At 42.5% G+C, this 21,032-nt stretch overlaps 2 protein-coding genes across 9 annotated transcripts; one reads left to right on the top strand and one right to left on the bottom strand.

Moving 5' to 3' along the window:
• Positions 1-1,290: 1,290 nt before the first annotated feature.
• On the top strand, positions 1,291-12,060 carry BEND3 (BEN domain containing 3). Of its 7 annotated transcripts, none has more exons than XM_042883067.1 (3): positions 1,291-1,335; positions 1,815-2,038; positions 7,196-12,060. In XM_042883067.1, the coding sequence occupies exons 1-3, from the start codon at positions 1,302-1,304 to the stop codon at positions 9,446-9,448; spliced, it is 2,511 nt and encodes an 836-aa protein (XP_042739001.1). In that variant the 5' UTR covers positions 1,291-1,301; the 3' UTR covers positions 9,449-12,060. The 7 variants fall into 7 exon arrangements, with proteins under 7 accessions (XP_042739001.1, XP_042739011.1, XP_042739030.1 ...); XM_042883096.1 differs by lacking the exon at positions 1,291-1,335 and adding an exon at positions 5,232-5,311 and having other exon boundaries at positions 1,950-2,038; XM_042883124.1 differs by lacking the exons at positions 1,291-1,335; positions 1,815-2,038 and adding exons at positions 2,061-3,202; positions 5,232-5,311.
• A 3,915-nt stretch (positions 12,061-15,975) lies between these two features.
• Positions 15,976-20,412, bottom strand: MTRES1 (mitochondrial transcription rescue factor 1). Of its 2 annotated transcripts, XM_042883431.1 has the most exons (4): positions 20,334-20,412; positions 18,285-18,723; positions 17,517-17,589; positions 15,976-16,447 (listed from the first exon to the last, which is right to left on the bottom strand). In XM_042883431.1, the coding sequence occupies exons 2-4, from the start codon at positions 18,713-18,715 to the stop codon at positions 16,271-16,273; spliced, it is 681 nt and encodes a 226-aa protein (XP_042739365.1). In that variant the 5' UTR covers positions 18,716-18,723; positions 20,334-20,412; the 3' UTR covers positions 15,976-16,270. The 2 variants fall into 2 exon arrangements, with proteins under 2 accessions (XP_042739365.1, XP_042739357.1); XM_042883423.1 differs by lacking the exon at positions 20,334-20,412 and having other exon boundaries at positions 18,285-19,160.
• Between the last annotated feature and the right edge of the window lie 620 nt (positions 20,413-21,032).

Raw genomic sequence — 21,032 nt, 5'->3', positions numbered from 1 at the left:
GCCATCAGTTGGTGACAAAAATGCCTAGTGCTGCAATATTCAAGTGTTTGCACCATTTTTTTAACAATATTGTGAGATTATTTAAGGAAAAAAAAAAGCTTCAGTGCTTTGAAAGTAAGGTAAAGATTATTTTTGTTCTAAAGCAGACTCTTGTCCCTCCCCACTCCAGTTTCTTTTTAGATTTCTTTATAATTCCCTCTCATGGGCTATACATAAGCGTTTGATGGGCTGTTTGCTTTATTCACTTGCTCCCTCAGTTAAGGGATCTGCAGGAAAGGTTGAAAGACAGCCATATTAAAAAGGAGTCTGACTGTGGAAAACGTAAAGTAATTATAATCTGGGGCCAATTAAACATGAGGCTACAGTAGGTGATCATGAGAGATGTGTGACAGCTCTTCAGTCACTGGTTTACAAGTTAAGGGCGTCAGGTTGCAGCTGTGTGCCTCCTAAGGGCAGTGAGATCTGATTAGGTTGTTTGCTTTGTAGATCTCCAAAGGCTTTAGAGTATCTTTCAGGAACACATCCACAGACTGATGCTTATCCCAAGTGATTTGCCAAATTAGTTCCTAAGGAGACAGATATACAGCTGAGTCTTCTATATGATCTGTAACATCCCTTCCTACCCAAGCCGTTCTATGATATGGGAAATAATGCTGAAATTATGTTAGGATAGTATGGATTATTTGTTTATCCTTACAAAGAAACCCGGCAACATTCTTAGATTATTAGAGGCTATTGTTTTGCAGTAGGAAGAAAAGTAGTTATTGCAGGTCTGCAGATTCTCTATTCCAATTTATGCAATCCACAACAAGAGATCAAGGATTTGTAATTGAAAACTTACTCCAACATACATGTGTTCTGTTTTATGGTGAGTTTCCATTCTGTGACTCAGGGTCACACAGAACAACAACATAAAAGCATTTGACCGTGTTAAGATGTGGCAACAGGCTGAGAGAACTGACTGCAGTTAACTTTCATTTCTGTACTGACAAGAGACTTCATAAATACGAGTGAAGTGACTTCCACTTTGCTTTGTACCAGAAAATACGTGTGTCATTTTCAATACGTTCCTGCTCCTGTATGTTGTCTGCAGTATGGGTTGTGTGTTTACAGGTCTACAGGTTATGAAATTTATTGAAAATAGCTGGTGACTCCAAAAATAGAGATTGGAAATTATCCGTGGGCTGGTAATGCACAATGGCGGTACAGTAAAAGTAATCACAAAAACACGTGTAGGTGTGTCTTGTTTCCAGAAGATGCTGATATCTGTGTTTTTGTTTTGTTCCTTAGTGAGATAGAAGATGAACTCAGCTGAAATCACTGATGACGATGAAGGTAAAAAATCATACATTGTGTAATTTCTGCTCAGGCAAAAATACTTGTTGAAATGAAGCTTTGTAATCTGATAAAGAACGCGCTTGGATCAGGACAAACTACATTAACAGTTTCTGAAAAGCTATCTAAAATGCACCATTGTCTTTGTTATTCATTGTATTTTCTGCTCTGCATCCTTCCTTCCCCTCCAGAAAAATCTTCCTACTGTAACTTTGTTTATGCTTTAAAACTCTTCTTCGGGGAAGAAACTGTCATTTACTGGATGACTGTATGGTTCCTAGCATAATAAAGCCTTGACTTTGGGGTGGCCTCAGCATACACTTATTGTGCAAGTCATAAAAAAAAAATAAAAAAAAAAAATTATGATGTTCTTCAAAACACATTTTCATAAAAAGAAACAAAACACGAAAGATTGTATTAAGGCTGTCATGGTTTTCCGGAGAGAGTGCTTTATCTTTCTAAACCTTCTCTTTTTCCAGTAAAAATTCCTAAAAAAAATATTGTGAAAGTAGAAACAGAAAATGAAGATGAAGCTCTAGACTGCTCGGTAACATCCAGATCTTCTGAGAAACACTCAGTGGATGGCGCAGTTACTTGCCTACAGGATTCCAACAAACGGAAACAGACCTCACTTGGTTGTGATGGTTCAGGGAGCCAGCAAGATGTCTTACCCAGTGTGAAGAAAAGACGCTTTACACAAGAGGTGACTTCTCTATACGTGACTGTGTGATTTTTCTGTTCATATTTTATAGGCTAAATTCAGTGCTGTCATAAGCAAAAATGCAAGTCATTTAATAAGATTTGCATTAGTAATGAGTTGGAGTCAAATATGGCTTCTCTTGACCCAGTTTGCACACAAAATTTGTCTGGGCATTTCTTTAACTTGGGAGCAATTGTATCAATGACATACACTTATAGGTTAATTCATTCATTTGAAGTATACTTTTGTTTTTCAGAGAACGTAGGAGCAGGTAGGGGTTTGGCATAACTCGGTATGACTGTGATTACAGCCTCTCTCACGTCACACAGTCCTTCAGCCGGATCCTCAGTGGCAGTAGCACCAGGGCTGTAATTCTCATCCTTCCATGACACAGATTTTGATGTCAGTGTGACATGTATAAATTTGCATATTACTCAAAAAAGAAAAACGCGGGGATGCAGAACCCTGCAGCACACCTGGAATGGCATGTATTGCGACTTCTGCAGCATCCCAGTTGTGGCAATCCATACATTTGTCCAGCCAGTGAAGGAGGTTCCAGATCTCTTCAGTTATCCCCTTCTAGTGTTTCTCCTCCCTAATAACCAGAGGTGTTTTCATTAATCTTTGCTGAAACTGCACAGGTTTCTCTTTGCCCTTGTTCTTCGCAGTGGGGAGAGCGGTGACCTTCTGTTCCTTTAAAAAAAAAATAAAAAAAATTATAGTGCCATCCATGCTTGGCCCTTCTTTTCCTAGTACTGAAATTCTATTTCCTCAGCTCCTCTCCAGGAGTCCCCTTATGTTTTTGTTGTTGTCTTTGAGATTCCCAGAAGAGTCGTGTTCAGTGTTGGATTGTCACATCTCTCCTAACGCCCTCCAGAGCGCTATAATGACCTCCTGTTTTTCCACACTCAGCACTTCTTTAAAATAACCTAGATTCAAATTCAACCTCTTTCGAATAACTTCAATCCTGGGGTTATATTTAGTTTATGACCTACTCTAATGCACATATCCTTTTCTGCTGTTCTGCCACTTAGCCAGTTATCCCGAGTTGCATTTGTGCATTTCGTTTCTCCTTTCTAGCTGTGGCTCTTCGTATTTGTTTTTCATGCCTGTCATCTCTCTGACTTCTCAGAGCTCTGTCTCTGTTTTTTCTCCCGAGTGCCTGTGGTAGGTAGGTTTTAATCTTATAACACTGTTTCTTTCTTTTTTTCCCTTTCTCTTCTACTTTTTACAATTATTTTACTTACATTCAAAATCTTAAAAGAACTACTTTCTGGTCTCTGAAGTGTGCTTTCTTTGTGTTTTGCTGGTTGCTTTTAATGCATTTTAAAAATTTATTTGAAATGAATTAACCTTGAATTTATTATGTCAGAAAGTGACCCAGTTACAACGATGAAAACTCGCTCTCAGCTGACCCCAGTGAATCAGCATGTTTAGTTAAATAACCAACCAAAGCCAGTCCTCAATCCTAACAACATTTTTAAAGTGTACTGCTTTTCTAGTGCAAATATTTTGTTTTAGTTGATGACTTCATTAACTATTTCTGCTTAAACAGAGAACAAAATATTTTTTCAGAGTATTGTGGTTGTGTTGTTTCACATAGACATCTATCTATAATACAATTAGAGCTGTACTTTTTCTTCTACATAATTGTACTCTCAGGCTGGTGTTGATATTACTCAGTGACTTCCTGTCAGAAGACATTTCACTTTAAAAAAAATTATTCTGATTTAAGCCAGAAATCAATGTTTTTCTACATTCCATAAAAATAATTTTAGAGAAATCTCATGTAGGAGAATGTAAATTTTAAGAATTTCCATGCAAGACGTTTCCAAGCTGAAGTATTTGATGGAATTGTTTTCTGTGTTTCTTGCTTAGACATATTTATTATTCATATGCTAAAATGTTTTGTTCTTTATTCTTATGGGCATTGAGATTTTGTGTATAAAGCATGATAAAGCTCATAAATTACCTGGGCTTTAACACTGAGGAGAGCAATAACTAAACAACTTTTAAAGATCGGTTAGGACACTGAGAGGTAATGTGGAAGATTATTTCACAGTCAGTTGTGTTGGTCAGTGTTCACCAAAATGCTGCATTTTGGACATCTTCAAAGAACATATAGAGTCCAACAACTTGCTATGCAAATATAACATAAAAAGCAGCACTAGATTATGTATACTTAATCTTACAGAAACTTTCCTTTGCTTGTATTATAGATAGTGCATTAAAATTGTTCATCCTAAATCAGAGTAGCATTTTCTGAAATAAGCTAATTGCCACTAAAGATTTTTCTTTAAAAATTACAGAAATATAGTTAAAAATATATTAAATACTAACTTAATTGGAGAATGTACCCAAAGCCCTGTGTTTATGCTGTGAGTAGTGCTGTTTCCAGCTGTAACCTGTATTAAAAACAAAGCAAAGCAAAAGGGAAAGATGACAAGAAAACTTCTGACATGGAGAGTGCTGAGGCATGGGCCCCAACTTGTTGTCATCCATTAGTCGAACGCTGAGTATATTTCTCTACAAGGCAGATGCCCAGGTCCCTGTGGCAGTGCTGAGCTGTTGGTGGCGGGGCCCAGCCCTGCTCCTGCACGACCACTGCCTTCCCCCAGCACGCTGCATCCAGGCCTGAGGGTGCAATACTGAAGGCAGTGAGTCTGTGCTGCTGGGTACGCAGCCAAATCATGCTTTGTCCCAGCACTGCACGTGAGGTGCGCACTGATCGGAGGAACCCTCACATTGCCAAGTTTTGTTGTATAATTTAACAGGGAAAGAACGGCAGGAGCTCTTGAGGAGAACTAGCAGACTGTTGGTGACCTAGGCAAGCTATTTGGTAAAGAAGGAGCTGAATGAATCATACTCTGTGTGTGAGGGAATATTTGGGATACTCTCTGGGAACAGGGGTGTTATCCAAAAGGTATCTTGCTACTTGGGTAGCAGATTTCGCATTGTATGAAAAAAAAAAAAAAAAAAATTATACATTCACATCCAGGCTGGATGTGGCTCTGGGCAGCCTGGTCTAGTGGCTCGTGACCCTGCCTATGGCAAAGGGGATTGAAGCTAGATGATCTTTACAGTCCTTTTCAACGCAGGCCATTCTATGATTCTGTGATTCTCCAGAATTGCAGCTTTGTTTTCTCCTTTGGTCTGAAATGGTAAAAAGAAGGTTGTTGTTTTTTTTTTTTTTTAGCTCAGACTGGGGGCTCACTGGGAGACAGAGGTACCCATAGGTCTGTGTTGTCCGGGAGGATTGCCCTGACCTGCCACCAGGTGATGTCTGCTTGGAAAGCTAAACCATCAGCTGGAAGTGCCTCTGTTCCTCCACTGACAAGTACAGGGCATCTGTGCTAACCACAGCCCCATTGCAGGAGCTGGCCGTGGGCTGGGAGCAGTTTGGGTGGCAGTCTGTCTGCAGATCAGCCTCTGGTGCTTCAGTGTGTTACAAGTCATGGAGATGCTGATGTAGGTGGGGTGTGTCGTACCACGTGCTGGTGGTGGTCTGCAGCTCTGGCTTCCTGCTACACCACAGCAAATGGGATTGGAGGTACAGTCTTCTAAATGGAACCTGAGAGTCAGCTGTCCTAAGCACCACCACTGCTATGGATTCTTTGGACTTTTACATTATGCTTTCATTTATCGTCTGTCCATCCACACAGCCTTGAACGTATGCACAGGTTTTCATGTGTAGGGCTGCGTGATGTGAATGAGAGCAGAAACAACTCCAATTTCATTGGGTCTGCTGGTTCCTAAACTTGGAGTAGAAAACAGCTTGTTCTGTTTAAGCATGCACTGACTGCTTTAGAAATTGAAAAGTAATTAGATTCAGTTTGTCACTAAAATAGGCAGATGCCAAGTAGGAGGACACCTAGGGACCAGATTAATTTAATGACTGTTACTGTTCTGCTTTTCAGAAAGGAACCTTAATTCTAGCTCCTCATTGCAGAATGCGCTGGAGTCTTTGCTAGCATTTCAAATTGCTTATGGTTCTCAGCTCAGACCTGAAGTCTGCGTTCCATCTGTTATAATCCTTGAATGCAAATTCTGTATTTTTTTTTTAATGAAATTGATCTATTGTGGAACAAGCCATGCCAAAATGTTTAAGTACAGTCTTTTCTAAAATCTGTGAGTGTTTTCTCACGTTTGGAATCTGTATGTTGAATTTTGATTTTGTCGTATCTACTTAACTTTATAAGAATTATCTGCAATATCCATGTGTTTGCAAAAAAAAAAAAAGTCAACCAAAAAAAAACCCCCAAACCAGAACAATCCTCAAGCCCTATTTAGTTACTATGAGCAGCTGAAAGTATTTGCTTCAGATTTCAAAGAAGGAGGAAGAGATTGAGATGATCAAGAGCAGGAATTTCTTTAGAGTTCGTTGCTGTATTTTTTGCTGTATAGATTATTTAGACAACTGGGAATTAAACTTCTCTGCCCTTCAGAAATAAAATTGCCTTTTAAAAATTGCAATGTCAAGATAATTTTCACATGAAGAAAAAAGTTTTATTATTTACATTAAAGAATGTTTAATATTTTACTCATTCTTAGAATTTTTTTAAGATTTGTGCACCACTCTAAAGATAAAAAAAAATAAAGTGAAACAACTTCATAAACCTCTGATATGAGCAAGAAAAGAATGAGAGTTTTAGTTACAGCCTTCATGGCATTTTCAAAAGCTAACATAAGGAGAGCACTAAGAATGTTAAATGCAGGTGGTGGAAGCAGTGGCAAGGTCACAGGACGAAGAGTCAGAAAATCTAACTTCTATTCTTGGCTCTCCTGCTGACTTGTTGCCACCCGAGTTCTCTGCAGCTCGAGATCCTCGTACACATAAGCATAATGATACTTAATTTGGGAGAGTATTTAGAACTCGGTGGGAAAAGAGTGCTAAGGATTACAATTTAATTTCTAGCCTGTGGAGAAAGCCATGAGCCAAGACAAAATAATAATAATAATAAAACAAAACCAGTACTTTCCTGTATTTTTGTTGTTTTATCTTACTAATGGATTTATTAATTTGATGTATGTAACACGACTGAATCTTCTAGAGACAGTTTGACCTTGAACTTTTATGTAACAATGCCTGCTTAAGGGGGAAACATCTATAACTGATATTTTTAAAGCAGTCTTACTAATACAATATTTATTCATTCAAAGGGCTCCAATTCAAACATGAAGAACAGAGATACTGGCTCACCCACTCAGGTAAATGCAGAGCAGCCAAGCAAGAACAAGAATCCTAATATAACGTGGCTCTGTGAGGAAGAACCCTTCAGCGACATAACCACTTCATCTTACAAGAAACCCCTGTATGGCATCTCACACAAAATCACAGAGAAGAAGAATGCACCGGGAGCAGAGCAGTTTGCCTCTTATGACTTGTATGAAAAAATCAGCCCCAGCAGTCCCTCGCATCTTCGGACTTTGAATGACCAGCGCAAAAGGGACTCTGCTGCAGCCCTCGCTGCAGCGGCTGTTGCTGTCGAGTCTGACCCAAATATATATTCTTTGATACAGAAAATGTTCTTCACACTTAACACTCTCAGTTCCAATATGACCCAGCTTCACAATAAGGTTGACCTTCTGTCTCTGGAGGTGAGCAGAATCAAAAAGCAAGTCAGTCCAGTGGAGTGTGTGGCAGATTTCAAGCCTCCCCCTGAGTACACGCTGACTTCTGCTGAGCTCAAACAACTCATGGATCAAAGCACATCAGGTGGAGACCTTGCCTGTCGCTTACTGGTACAACTCTTCCCAGAGCTCTTCAGCGACGATGAGTTCAACAGGAGCTGCAGTGCCTGTGGCTTTCCTAACAAGAGGAAGCTGGAGTCTCTCCATCTGCAGCTTATCCGTAGCTATGTGGAAGTCTGTTATCCTTCTGTGAAGAGTACAGCTGTGTGGCAGGTGGAGTGTTTGCCTCAACTGAATGATTTTTTCAATAGATTTTGGGCTCAAAGGGAATTGGAAAATAACCCACAGAATGTGCAGTCCTCCAGTTTTTACGAGACTGAACAGGTGGATTCCTCTCATTTTCTTGAGGATAAAGAGCAAGAAGAAGCTTTGTCCTTGGACAGGAGTAATGCCATTGCCTCAGACTACATTCTAGATGCTCAGGATCTCAATGAATTTTTAGATGAAGCTTCTTCTCCGGGGGAATTTTGTGTTTTTTTGTTACATAGACTGTTTCCAGAACTCTTTGACCACAGAAAATTAGCCGAAAGGTACAGCTGCTATGGGGACTCTGGGAAGCAACTGCTGGATCCTCATCGGCTTCAGATAATCCGTAGGTACACTGAAATTTACTTTCCAGATGTACAAGAAGAGGAAGCTTGGTTGCAGCAATGCGTTCAGCGAATAAATGAAGAACTTGAAAATGTATATATGGATGGAAGTGAATGTGATCAGCTGAGAGATGACTGTTACGACTCTTCCAGTTTACCGGATGACGTATCAATCATAAAAGTGGAAGACAGCTTTGAATATGAAAAACCAGGTAGACGCTCAAAAAAAATATGGCTTGTGCCCATTGACTTTGACAAACTTGACTTTCCCCCTCCTGATTTTGATGTCCCTGTTCCCGATTACCTATTGAACAAAGAACAGATTAAAAACATCTACGAAAGCAGTCTTTCCATAGGCAACTTTGCTTCTCGGCTGCTTGTTCTCTTGTTTCCCGAGCTGTTTACTCATGAAAACTTACGGAAGCAATACAACTGTAGTGGGTCTTTGGGGAAGAAGCAGCTTGATCCCACTAGAATTAAATTAATTCGGCATTACGTGCAGATACTGTACCCAAGGGCAAAGAATGACAGAGTGTGGATGTTGGAGTTTGTTGGGAAGCTCGATGAGAGGTGTCGGCGAAGGGACACAGAGCAACGGCGCTCGTACCAGCAGCAGCGGAAGGTCCACATGCCAGGGCCCGAGAGGAGGGAGTTCCTCAGCTATGCAATAAACCCCGAAAGGTTTCGAGAGGAGTTTGAAGGGCCGCCACTGCCACCCGAAAGGAGCAGCAAGGATTTTTGCAAGATACCACTTGATGAACTCGTTATTCCTAACCCAGACTTCCCTGTGCCTTCTCCGTATTTGCTGACTGATAAGGAGGTAAGAGAGATCGTACAGCAGAGCCTTTCTGTTGGAAACTTCGCCGCCAGGCTTCTCGTAAGACTCTTCCCAGAACTCTTTACTCCCGAAAATCTCAGACTGCAATACAACCATTCAGGTGCTTGTAACAAAAAACAGCTGGACCCTATCAGACTGAGACTGATCCGCCATTACGTGGAAGCAGTTTACCCCGTGGAGAAAATGGAAGAAGTATGGCATTATGAATGTATACCGAGCATTGATGAAAGATGCCGGCGTCCTAACAGAAAAAAGTGTGACATACTGAAAAAAGCAAAGAAAGCAAAGAAGTGAGGGGCTCTTTGAATTCCGAAGACTTTGACCACTAAATTATTGTCAGGATTATGCTTTGTTTTAGGCTGAAGGGCCTGTCAGGCTGGGGCTGCTCAGCATCCGGGAGAACTAGGCACTAAGTTTGTTGCATTTTAACGTGTGTGTTGCATCTATGTGGGTACTGCAGCAGTGGGAAGTGGCTTACTAGGTTTGTACATGGGTAAAGATCCTATGTCGTTGGTGACAGAGCTCATAATGACTCATTAAGAGCATGGCTTTCACTGGTGCAAGTACATGTATTGAAACTCTACTATGCCATTCCCCATTTCTGCTTCCCCCTTTTTTAACACTTTTTAATAATAAAGTTGTTTTTTTTTTAAATGTGGTGTTCGTCAGGGGCAGTATTTCATTTCACCCTTATACGCAATTATGTTGGTTCATTTGGAGTTTGAAATTTAAACTTCATCGAAATCTACAAAACTAATGCTTTTTGAAAGTGCCATATTCATTGAAATCACTGGAATGTCTGACTTTGCTTCTAAGTAAATCACAGCTTTAATGTGTTTTGTTCTTATTGATACTGAGATACTGAAAATAGTAATGCCACGTCCAAGAATGGATCAGAGCGGTGTGATTTCCGTTTTTGACTGTTACTCATGTTGTGTTTCTAAAAATTCTAAGAATTGAAGTATTGAAGAGTTGAGACGTGAGCATAGACACAGTGTGAATGTTTCTTTACGTTGGCACCCCAAGCTTGATCATGCCCCTGTGAGTTTTCTTTTTTGCTCAGTGTCGCGGTTCGCGTGACTGAAGGTAGCTTGTGAGAGCAGAGCCAGCAGCACAGACCCAAGCCATCACCTGTGGAATGTATTGCCACTGCCTGCCTGCCTGCTTGCCTCTCTGTAAAACAAGAGTAACTAGATAAGCAACAAGGACTTTAAAAACTTTTAGATCTTACTGTATCAAAATGACGATTCCAAAGGTTTCCAGTATTAAGATCAAATTGCATAAATCAAAGGTACCTGCAAAGATTAGTTTTGGGATGGAATGAAGTGCTACAGGGTCCCCATGAATGAGCTGTTTGCATCATTCTTTGCATCAGCGTGGCACCGTCTGGATTTTTCAGATGTAGGGATATTGAGCTCGCTCACTTAGCCAAACTGATTTAGTGTAATTAGTAGCTATTTGGAGACATAATTGTGTATGTATAACTTAGATTTATACGGCCAAGTTTGCATCAATAATATGTTCATATGTAACACAAGCCACCCAGAACCCACTGTGACTCTACTATATGATTTATCACTGGAGAGCACAGCTTTAAAACAACTTTCTTCTTTTTTAATGGCGATGTAAATGATGAGAGAGTGTCAGGTATGTATTTTTGAGTCAGTAGAGTCAGCGACTGACCGTCACTGGAACGCCTCGGAGCAATTGTTAATGTTCTCTGTGGTCCTTTTTAATGGTTCCCAAATGGGTCATAGTATCGAATTTGAAGTCTGTTCCAGTGTGATTTTCTATTTTAGCATTTGTAAGAAAATACAAAATACTTGATATTTTTACTTCAGATTTTTAGAATTTATTGCTCTTAGAGTCATATTGATCTCTCCCTTTAAAAAGCAAAATAACATTTTTTTCCTAATGGTGAGTACTAGCAAAAGGATAGTGTGTTAAACCAGGAGTAAATCATAACAGATTAGCATTTGCTCATTTTCCCCACGTGCTAGCAACATTCTCAAAGAATGTATGAAGAAAGTCATGAATGTATTAAACAATACACTGATACTGTTTGTATCCATCTAAATGTTTCCTGCTGGTTGAAATAATAGCAGACCATGCACAAGATGGATATTGGAGCTAATATGGCTAAAATAAAAAGAAAACGTTTTACCAAAGATAAAGAACTGATACCACAATGTCTGCATCTTCTCTTTCATTTCAGTGCATAAATTTAGCAAATTGAATGTGCCAGAAACTGAGACCTTCTAATGTAACTGTATGCTACCGAGCGCCTCTGTGAAGTCTTTTACGTGCATTTGTATGGGAGATGTAAAATCACAGAAAATATCAACAACCTGTTGTGAATGCCCCACCAGATGGCAAGAAACGCAAAGTGTGGCTTTCCCTTATAATGATTTTTTCTTATCTTGATGTCATACGTGCTTTACCACTCAGTGATGTTGAAGCTCCCAAAGAAGTCGATAACGTTAAACTGTTGTACCACTGGCAGGTGTTACTAGCTAGCATGTGAATTTAAGACGTACTGGGTTTTACTGTAGATGTTGTCATTTTGCAATATCTCCTGACACGTCAAAAATCAGCCCGTTTATCTTACATACTGATGAGTGAAAAAGCGATTTTCAGCTTTTAAAATGGCATTTTCAAAAGTGGGTACAGAAAGATCCTCGCTGTTTTTTCTCTTAACTTATGTCTAATGGCTGTGTACATTCCTTTGTCTCACTGTTCCCAATCTTCCATGATTTGACTGTACGCTTTGTGAAGAAAATAGAGACATACAAATAGTGACATGGGGTCGCTAAAAAAAAAAGCTCCTGCAGTGCATCCGAAGTACAGCCACTTCATCCAGTCGGTCTGTCCTGTAAATAAATTAAAGGTATATTATTTTTATACAAGAGGAATGTTGTCTGGTGATTTCCTGAGTACAGTGACACGAACAGATTCATGTTCTTTTTCCTATAGAGGCTGTAACTAAGATCCTGTGTAATCTTAGCAAGTCAGACTGAAGACATAAACGAAAACTCCCTGCTTTGCTGCAGCCATTTTTCTGCCTTTCAGATGGCTTTTGTGTAAAGGAGCAAACTTGCCCCCTTCAAAATAGCAGGAAGATTGCTAGGTGTGAAGATGTCTGCAATGTACATACACTGACTCCCTATAGACCGGCGTTGCCTTCTGCCTATCAGGTCAGTACACCCTGCTGAGGCGAGTTTCGTGTCCCTATCAACATACAGCTTGAATGTCTCACCTCTAACAGCCTCCTGAAAGGAACATTAATACACCTCAGCTCTATATTTTTCTGCCTTTCCTAGCCTGCACAAATTAAAACCTTTTCTTAGAAGCTCTGTAGAGGATGTAAAACGAAACATCAAAAGGGAGATCAAGCACATTTGTTTTCTGCCTATTAACTGCATTCAGCTGGCTTAGGTAACAAGGTTTGAAATGAGAAGGATCCTGACTTACGAAGTCAACCACTTTGTTATACATTACAGCCACCAAATGTTTCATGTTCTAGAAAATGTTTGCACCTCTTCTTTTTCCTGCCCTCAGATATATATAGTACATTTATACATTTTTGAGTGTCATTCGTCTCTGTGAATTGTTATTTATGTACAGCAGTGGGAAACAGAACTGCATCCTCAGCGTTCTACAAAGGCACACTAATTTTATGCTGGAAGGAGCATTATTAATTCTACAGCCCCAGGAGACAGAGAATAATGTGTAGGCTCTGTTGGTTATTTAGCTTTTGTTTCAGCAATTAAAGGGTTGTGAAACAGCTGGAAAATGCAATGTCTGGAGCTTGCCTGCGCTGAGGTAATGGCATGGGCTGACAGGTGTTCTCACTTATGGTGCACAGTTCTGTTGATTGCATTTAAAATCTGTGGTAAGGCAATGGGGCAGGTTCACGTTTATGGCCTTCCAGAGTAAATCTAATTCTGCCAATGTCACTGCTAAAGCTTCTTCATCTCTGACTTCGTGGGTTTTTCTTGTGATTGTTCTGGCCATTCACTTGGCACCAATGCAGGAATGTTTGCAAGGCTTTTTACCTTGCTAATATTCTGGGAAAGAGGAATGCACTTGGAGTTGTTTAAATGAGTTGCTGAAATGAGATGCTTTAGTGCCCTCTCTTAGGGTTGTCCTTGGTAAGGCTGAGAAAAAGAAGTAAGTCCCCATCCACAAGTCTTTGTTCTTCCTATCTAATTTCTTGTCCCAGCAGAAATCATGACAAATACCTAATGTTTGCAGTGTTACCTCACTGTTACCCTCCCTGTTACAGAAATCGTTCATGTTAACTTCCCACCAGTAGGGATGGTCTTAATTTCTTATGGGCTACACGATGCTCGTGGTCATCTCTGTGTAAGCACTGCTCTGAGAGGTGGTCTCCTGCAGCAGAATGCTGGAAGCAAACTCCAAATCAGCATCCCATCAGATCTGGAATACTTTCCTTGTAGCTCGTCTGATGAGCAGGGCATTACCCCCATGTGTATCATTTCCATCCAGCATATCCCTTTTTATTTTTGTCATTTTTCTGAACGGTGTCTCTGCTGGTTATTGATCGCACCAGGAGAAGCCTGTGGTGTGGGCAGGCTGCTGCTTGCTCTCTTTCCTGATTCACTCCATGATGAGGCTGCAGTCCCCTCTGAGCGTTTTTCTTTTCATTAATGGCAAGCTGAAAGGCCCTCGGTTCTTATGGAAAGAGCTGTAACAGAGATTAAATAAAGGTGCTCTGGAAAATGCTTCCCTGCCCCAATCTTCCCCCTCACAAGATAAATGTGATTAATTAAAAAAAAAAAAAATTCACAATTTTCAGTTAAAAAAAAAAAAAAGAAAAAAAGTAAAGCACCATCAGTTAAAAAAAACAAAGGGGGCAAAATCACCACATGTCCAGTTGCTCTAAGATTTGCATTAATAGATGTAAGCAAAACAAATGGTGATTGTCAAAGGCTGGAGGAAGATCACCTCATTAATATCTCCCCACACACACAAATGTCAGATAATCATTCCCCATTTCCTTCACAAATCTCATTATGGTGAAACAGCGGTTTGTCACCATTTCCAGGCACGCTTTGTGGTGTTGTGCCTTGGTGCTGAAGCTCCTCAGAAGGCAAAGTGTTCCACCCATCATGATGCTTTCAGCAGCGTGTAACTTCAGTTAGCTCCAAGGCGGTGTGTTAGCACGGTCTGCAAAGGTTTCCTGTGAAAAGAAAATGCTGAGGTGTGTGGGAGCAGCAGGAGTGAGTCACTGATAGGATCACATCCTATTCCTGAGGTTTTACTCCTTGTATGGAGAATCCAGGAGTCTGTTTCTGTGGCAGATAATGTTGTCCCTTGTTTCTCTTGTGTTCCCTCTCAATAATTTAAAAACCCATGTTCTTGGAGTGCTTGTCTATAGGTTCACTGGATGCTCCAGTATGAGATGAAGATTTTTAAGTTTCAGCAGTACTCACATTTGTGCCACTCTCCCTACCATATACACAGACTCTCCACACCCCTTTCCTCATGAGGGCTGTTGCAGACCAACCATCACGCTGAATGCTGTAATTAATTCACAGAAGCTACAGGTTCTGGTGTGCCATTGCAGAAGCTAACAGAAACCAGGAATGCTTCGGTGCTACTCTTGTCCCTATGGAAAAAATAACTGCCCGTTCTTTTGTGGAGCAAGTAGAAAGCGAGTGATTAAAATCACTCTGTTATGTAGACATTAGAACTGAGAAACTGATGCAGGTGGCAGAAGCAGCCCAGTTCTGTGAGCATTTCCCTGCTGTCTTCCCATGGATGACCAGAGATCCTGCTCTGCAAGGCAGGCTGGCCTCCCTGCAGCACACACTGCAGTGTGGGAAGCACGCAAAGCTATCAGGTCATCCTGGTGCCGTGCCAGTGCCATGGTTCTGTATGGGCAATCTGACAGTGCTAGGCAGAGCCTTCTGGATTGGATCCAGCCATTGCTTTATCACTGTGTACCAGATATATCTGATAGTCTGATACCTTACATTTGTTTTGTGAGCAACAACTTCTTGCCTGCCCACTTAGACATCAGGAACATGCAAGGAAAAGCAGACTGCTGTGTGCTTCTGCTGCTTGATCTAGGCTGCTCTCACCTCTGGGCTCTTCTCACTTGGTAGGGAACAGACCGTGGGCTGAATGAATGCTCCCACCTTGCACACACACACACCCCACACCTGGATGTGTAGATGTTAAACACCTATAAACATGAAAATTCTGTCTATGCCACATAGCTCATAGTTTGTTGTTTCTGTTGAAAAAAGTGTATGATCAACATTACAAGTGTGGGTGATTACTCGAGACGCCAGCTCCAAGGCTGCACTTTGCTGCTGTAATACAGGCGTGTACTTCTAATCACAGTGTTGTCTGATCTTTGATCAATCAGATCTCTACAGCCACTTAAGTGATAAATACTCTTTTAAATGCCACGCTGACATCAGTATGCAATAAAAAACCAAGATCTCATTTTCTTCTGTTAACTGTGTGCCTCCTGCCTGAGCTACCTTTTCCATGAGAGAAGAGAGGATCTCTGTCTTGACAAATCCTCGGTCATTGTGAAGTTTCCTGCTTAAGAACATGCTGCTGCAATCAGTATCTTTCTATACTGCATCAACGTGTATGAAAGCACAGAGTTGGTACTGTTAACCAGGATCAAATCAGTAATTAAAAAGGAAGCAATTTTACGCATACGTATATGTAATATAAAAAAAAACCAAACTATGTAACGAATCTAGAAATAAAGCTAAGAAAGCAGTGCTGCTTGTGGCGTCAGCTTTCACATAACCTGATTAACAGAAACCAGGCAGCAATTAAACGGTGATCAAATTTGTCTTTATTGAGTCATTTTATATAACGTCTGTAAGGAAACTGCCTGGAGATATGAGGGCAGAGTATTTTATCCCACAGTATCATGAAACAAAACTAACTGCAAGAAGTGACAGGCATTTACCACAGGAGCATTGATGTACACAGCAGAGGGAGATATTTCTAACACGAGCCCTTAAAAAAGGGTACTGTCATTTTGTTTAACCAAAATTCGTATTTAACAACAAACAATATGGTTTTCTGCAAAACAAATCTCATGCAGCCACATGCATCCCCCCGCTACTTCAGTACGTCCTGTTTGGGCACCTTCAAGTTTTTCCAACGTCTTAAAATTACTCTGTATTTTTCACTTTCAGTCTTGTTAGATACTTTTTTTAAGACTACCCGCATCACTACAGCAGTTCCTGTTTCTTTATCTTCACCTACTAAGAGATCCAGCGTGTCACCAATTTTCACCTGGAAATAGAAAGAGAGGATGAGCAATTGTAAGCATTCTCTGGAGAAAACAAATTCCCACAGTCGGGGCCACATTAATGGTGCTCCTTTCGAGCCATCTGTTCTCCTGAATCTCTGGGGGGAGGAAGTGGGAAGGCTACACCAGACCCACTACAGAGCCGTCCTTCCACTGTGAGCTTTTAGGAGAGCCCTGGCAATAAGCAACAAATGTCTCCTCATGACCTTCTCTGCCAGGAGTTTTGCCCTTACTGAATTACAGCCAATGCCTAACTCTGGAAAAGCTATCATACAGGTTTATTACCAAATAGGGTTTGCTGCCAATCTTCTTCTATCAATACAGACACAAAGCAGCCAAATGCAAAATTCTCCTCCTTCCTTTAGAACGCCTTAAACTGTTGTAAAGAACAGCATGGGTCAACAGTTTGTGCCCCCTTGCAAAATCCACAACAGCAGTATGCCTTTAAAAATGAGCCCTAACTTGAGGGGAATGGGAACTAAAACTTCTTCCTGCCTTTTCACCACAGTAATGCCACCTGATCGGAACGTAGAGGTATGCTGGTCACCATTTGGGTGAGCTCTGTTGTGAAAGAACATGGCCAGCTGAGCCTGCAACCCTTTGGCTGTGTGTGTGTTGTGTGCTCTCTCACAGACAAAATAACCTTTCCTGGGCCACCTCAGTTTCAGTCCCTTTCTATCATCAAACTTTAACCATGTGCCTACTCCACTAATACCTCAGATTTAATCACTCCTAATCCATCAACCTCATATCTATCATTGCTTCCTTCAGCAACACATAAAGCTCTGTCCTTGCTGCCACCTGCCTTCTCCTTGCTTTCAGCCCATTTCAATACCACAGGTCACCCATCTGCCTTAGGGAGCAGCACCGTACCCCAGGAATAACAGTCACACACACAGAAAGCTGGAAGTGGTGTTAGCAATGCCCTTCACCTAAATGGCAGAGCCATTTAGCGGCTGCTTCTTCTGCCCCAAGTAAAAGGAAGGAGAAGAGCTCACAGTTTAGTTATTTTCTTGTACTGTATTAAAATATTTAAATGTTAAAGAGTCTTACAGTTCTACTTTTCTTCCATAGTTTTTCTCCATTCAGCCTGAGTTCATTATTGTAGAATGCATCTTCTACTTTACTGAAGAAAAACAAGGTTTTATTGCATTGACAGTATGCAGCAGAACAAATGCAACTGTTCACTTGCAAACACACAAGAAAACCATTCACATGCAAGGCATATTTCCACAACTCTAATTTGCACATAAAGGATTACTTATTTTAGGGCAGGACAGTCTTGAACTGGAAGAAATCTTTCACAGACGGTAAATGAAATAGTAGACAGAGGGTGCTCTGTGCTATAGGTAAAAGAAATAAGCTGTTTCTGAAGAGTTGTCTCCTGAATACCCAACAAATTAAGTCCTCCATCCTGCAACAGCCACTTCAATTGTTTGTAAGTGATCAGATTATAGTAACAACACTGCAACGTAAGGCTTTTATACGTTCAAGATCAGACTTATTGATGTAGAGTGTACATATCTGGCTGACCTGGTCTGTTAGATTGACCTTACCCTCATCTATTTCTACAGCCATTAAATAGCATGTTATTTATTCCCTCTGTCTCAAATTAGATCTTTTTGCATTACTTAGTATGTTTTCTTCATTTTAAATACATGGTAATTGATAGCAAATGCCCCAAACAAACAACAACACCCCAGATATCCCAACTCAAAACAGCTATATTAAAAAGTGGGTATTCTAACAATGAAGGGGATCAAACCTCCGGTGTTATCTACATGCCATCTCTCTCACCAGCAGGTTCTTTTTCATACTTACTTTCTTGCAATGTCTAAGCCAGCTTTCATGACCACGTCATATCGTAGAGACTGCACCACTTTTTCAAGATCTTTGTAATCTTTTACTACGCTGGGGTCATTTTCCAATTCATCTTCCAAATCACTTTCTTGTTCATCTTCCTCCTCCTCCTCCTCCTCTTCCTGTACAGTTTGTCTGTTCCTCTTAGAGCTTTTGCTACTTTTGTTCCGCAGAGAGAATACTGAGACATACTCTGGAGAAAGTCTTAGTGTGCAGAGTTTTACTGGGAAAAAGCTAAACCATCTTCGGTCATTTATTGTGCTTGCCTGACAGCTACAGAAAATGCTTCTTCTCCAAGAGGGAAAGAGTTTATTAGAGGGGAATTTCTCCCACAGTCCAACCCAAACATTCAGTTTTCTAAACACAGTGATGGGGAGCCTGAAGCCAGTCATAGTACACCCTAAAATGAAATAAGCATTCATAGTTAAAAACAAGCAAGCGCTTTGACTACTGGGAAGGATTTCTCCAGGGACAGCACAACAGTTAAAACAAACAGACAGATGGTTATCTAGTTCCCTTGCACAGTGCACCATCTAAACGCAGTGGGCATCCTGCTGTGTTTTCTCACACACTGCCCATCACTACCGAGATGTAAAGTATCAGACAGAAGCCAGCGCTGAAATCCCCAATGGAATAGAATACTCTGTTCCTCTTCTGCAGTTTAATATTAACTGTTTAAACATACCTGTGGCATTTTGCTCCCTCCATTTAACACACCATTCGTAAAAGAAGCAGCCAGGAAGCTATTTCACATATTATACGAGGGAAGATTTAGGTTGGATGTCAGGGGGAAGTTCTTTACTAGGAGAGCGGTGAGGTGCTGGAACAGGCTGCCCAGAGAGGCTGTGGATGCCCCGTCCCTGGAGGTGTTCAAGGCCAGATTCCTGGGCAACTTGGTCTAGTATTAAATGTGGAGGTTGGTGGCCCTGCATGTGGCAGGGGGATTGGAGATTCATGAGCCTTGAGGTCCCTTCCAATCTGGGCCATTCTGTGATTCTGTGTGATATTTCATAAAAAGCAAAGGGAGAGTTACACTTGCTATGACTCCTCCTTGGTGAAAGCAACCTGTTCGATACCATAAGTAAAACCCCAAGAGTTGAAGGTTTCTAAACTCCAGGCTCTGCTCAGACCATGCTGCTCCTGGCTGAGGGAAGGCTGCAAAGTGCTCCAAGTGGGAACAAGCACCACCGCAATACTCCAGCAGAAGCAGCTCAGGTCTGCACACCGCAACAGGACTGGGGCCAGCAGCCCTGATGCTGCTCCTTTTGAAGCCCACCCCTCAGCTGGGGGCACCTCTCTAGCCAGATGTGATGCTGGCTTTTGTACAGCTGTGTGTGTACTGCATGACACCAGAGGTTGTTCTCCTGATACCAGAGTGAACTCTGCTGAAAGCAGAACGGGATTCCTGTGCAGTCAGCCGCAGTAGTGAAAGGTCCGTGACTACTGGTGGCAGAAAAATAGCCACAACCCCCACGGCTCTGCTCACACCACAGCAATTACAACTACTAGGCATACAATTGAAAATCTTAGGACGGTGTGCCGCTCCCTGAAGACTTAACGCCTCTCCTCAAGCCGGGGACAAATTGCTAAAAGTTCTCTGAAGCGATCGCTGTTATTTTAAACCGCCGATCCAAACCCGCCCCGGGGGCACAGGAGCTGCCGAACACCGAGCCAAGGGCGGCTCCCCGGCCGCCACCCGCCCCGGGCACGGCGCTGAGCTCGGAGCGGAGCTCCCAGCAGCGCAGCGCAGGGCCGCAGACACTGCTCCAGGCGGGCGGCTGCCGCAGCTGAGGGCAGGCCCAGCGCGGCCCTCACCTCGGCCCAGGCCCCGTCGCTGACGGCCGCCCTCGGCCGCCGTCCCGGCGAAGGCCGCGCAGCCCAGGCCCGACCGCGGCCCGTCCCGTCGCTGGGGGTTACGGCGGCCCCGCGCTTCCCTCCGCCCCGCGGCCTCGGCGACGCGCCGCCCCGTTCCGGAGGGAGCCTCGCAGCAGGGCAGGCCGCCGCGGTTACCTGAGTACCCCAGAGCCCCAGGCCCGGGCCCGCCGCCGCCGTCCCTGCGCCGCTGCTGGCAGACCGGAGGCGGAATCGCCTCAGCCCGCGCTCGGCGCCCTCTGCCGGGGCCCGGCCGGCTGCCGCGGAAGGCGGGGAGCGGGCCGTTTCGCCTCTTTGTGCTCTGACGGCCCGCCGGGCGTCAGGGACTCGGAGGATCCCCTGGCTCCGCTGGCTCCTCAGCCGTCTGGAAACGGAGCTGCGCTCGCGAGAGACAGGCCTGGCTTCGGCCATCTGCCGTCGCACCCAGGCTGGCACGGACCGCGTCCCGTTTGGTGTCATAGAATCACAGAATATCCCAAGTTGGATGAGACCCAAGCAGCTCCACACCGTACCGCCCAAAATCAAACCCCGTGTCGAGAGTGCTGTCCCAACGTTCTGTGAACTCTGACACTCGGGGCCGTGCCCGCTGCCCTGGGCAGCCTGCTCCATGCCCACCGCCCTCCGGTGAAGAGCGTTCCCAGAATGATATATTTTTCCTGTGTGTGTATATATACACATATATTTATTTTTTATTATATTTACAACATACCTATAATTTTCCCTTTACAACAACTGCTGAAAGTGCAGAAATAAATTACTAATTTAGGTCTGAGTACTCCTCCTGCCCCGAAACCTCTCCATGTAAAACCAAAGATGCTGGATTTTCTCATCTGTCAT

Source organism: Lagopus leucura, unplaced genomic scaffold (assembly GCF_019238085.1).
Source record: "Lagopus leucura isolate 7727_CA_CO unplaced genomic scaffold, USGS_WTPT01 Super-Scaffold_73, whole genome shotgun sequence".
NCBI lineage: Eukaryota > Metazoa > Chordata > Aves > Galliformes > Phasianidae > Lagopus > Lagopus leucura.
Note: the sequence above shows the minus strand (reverse complement) of the source record. Positions and strands in the feature narration are given on the sequence as shown.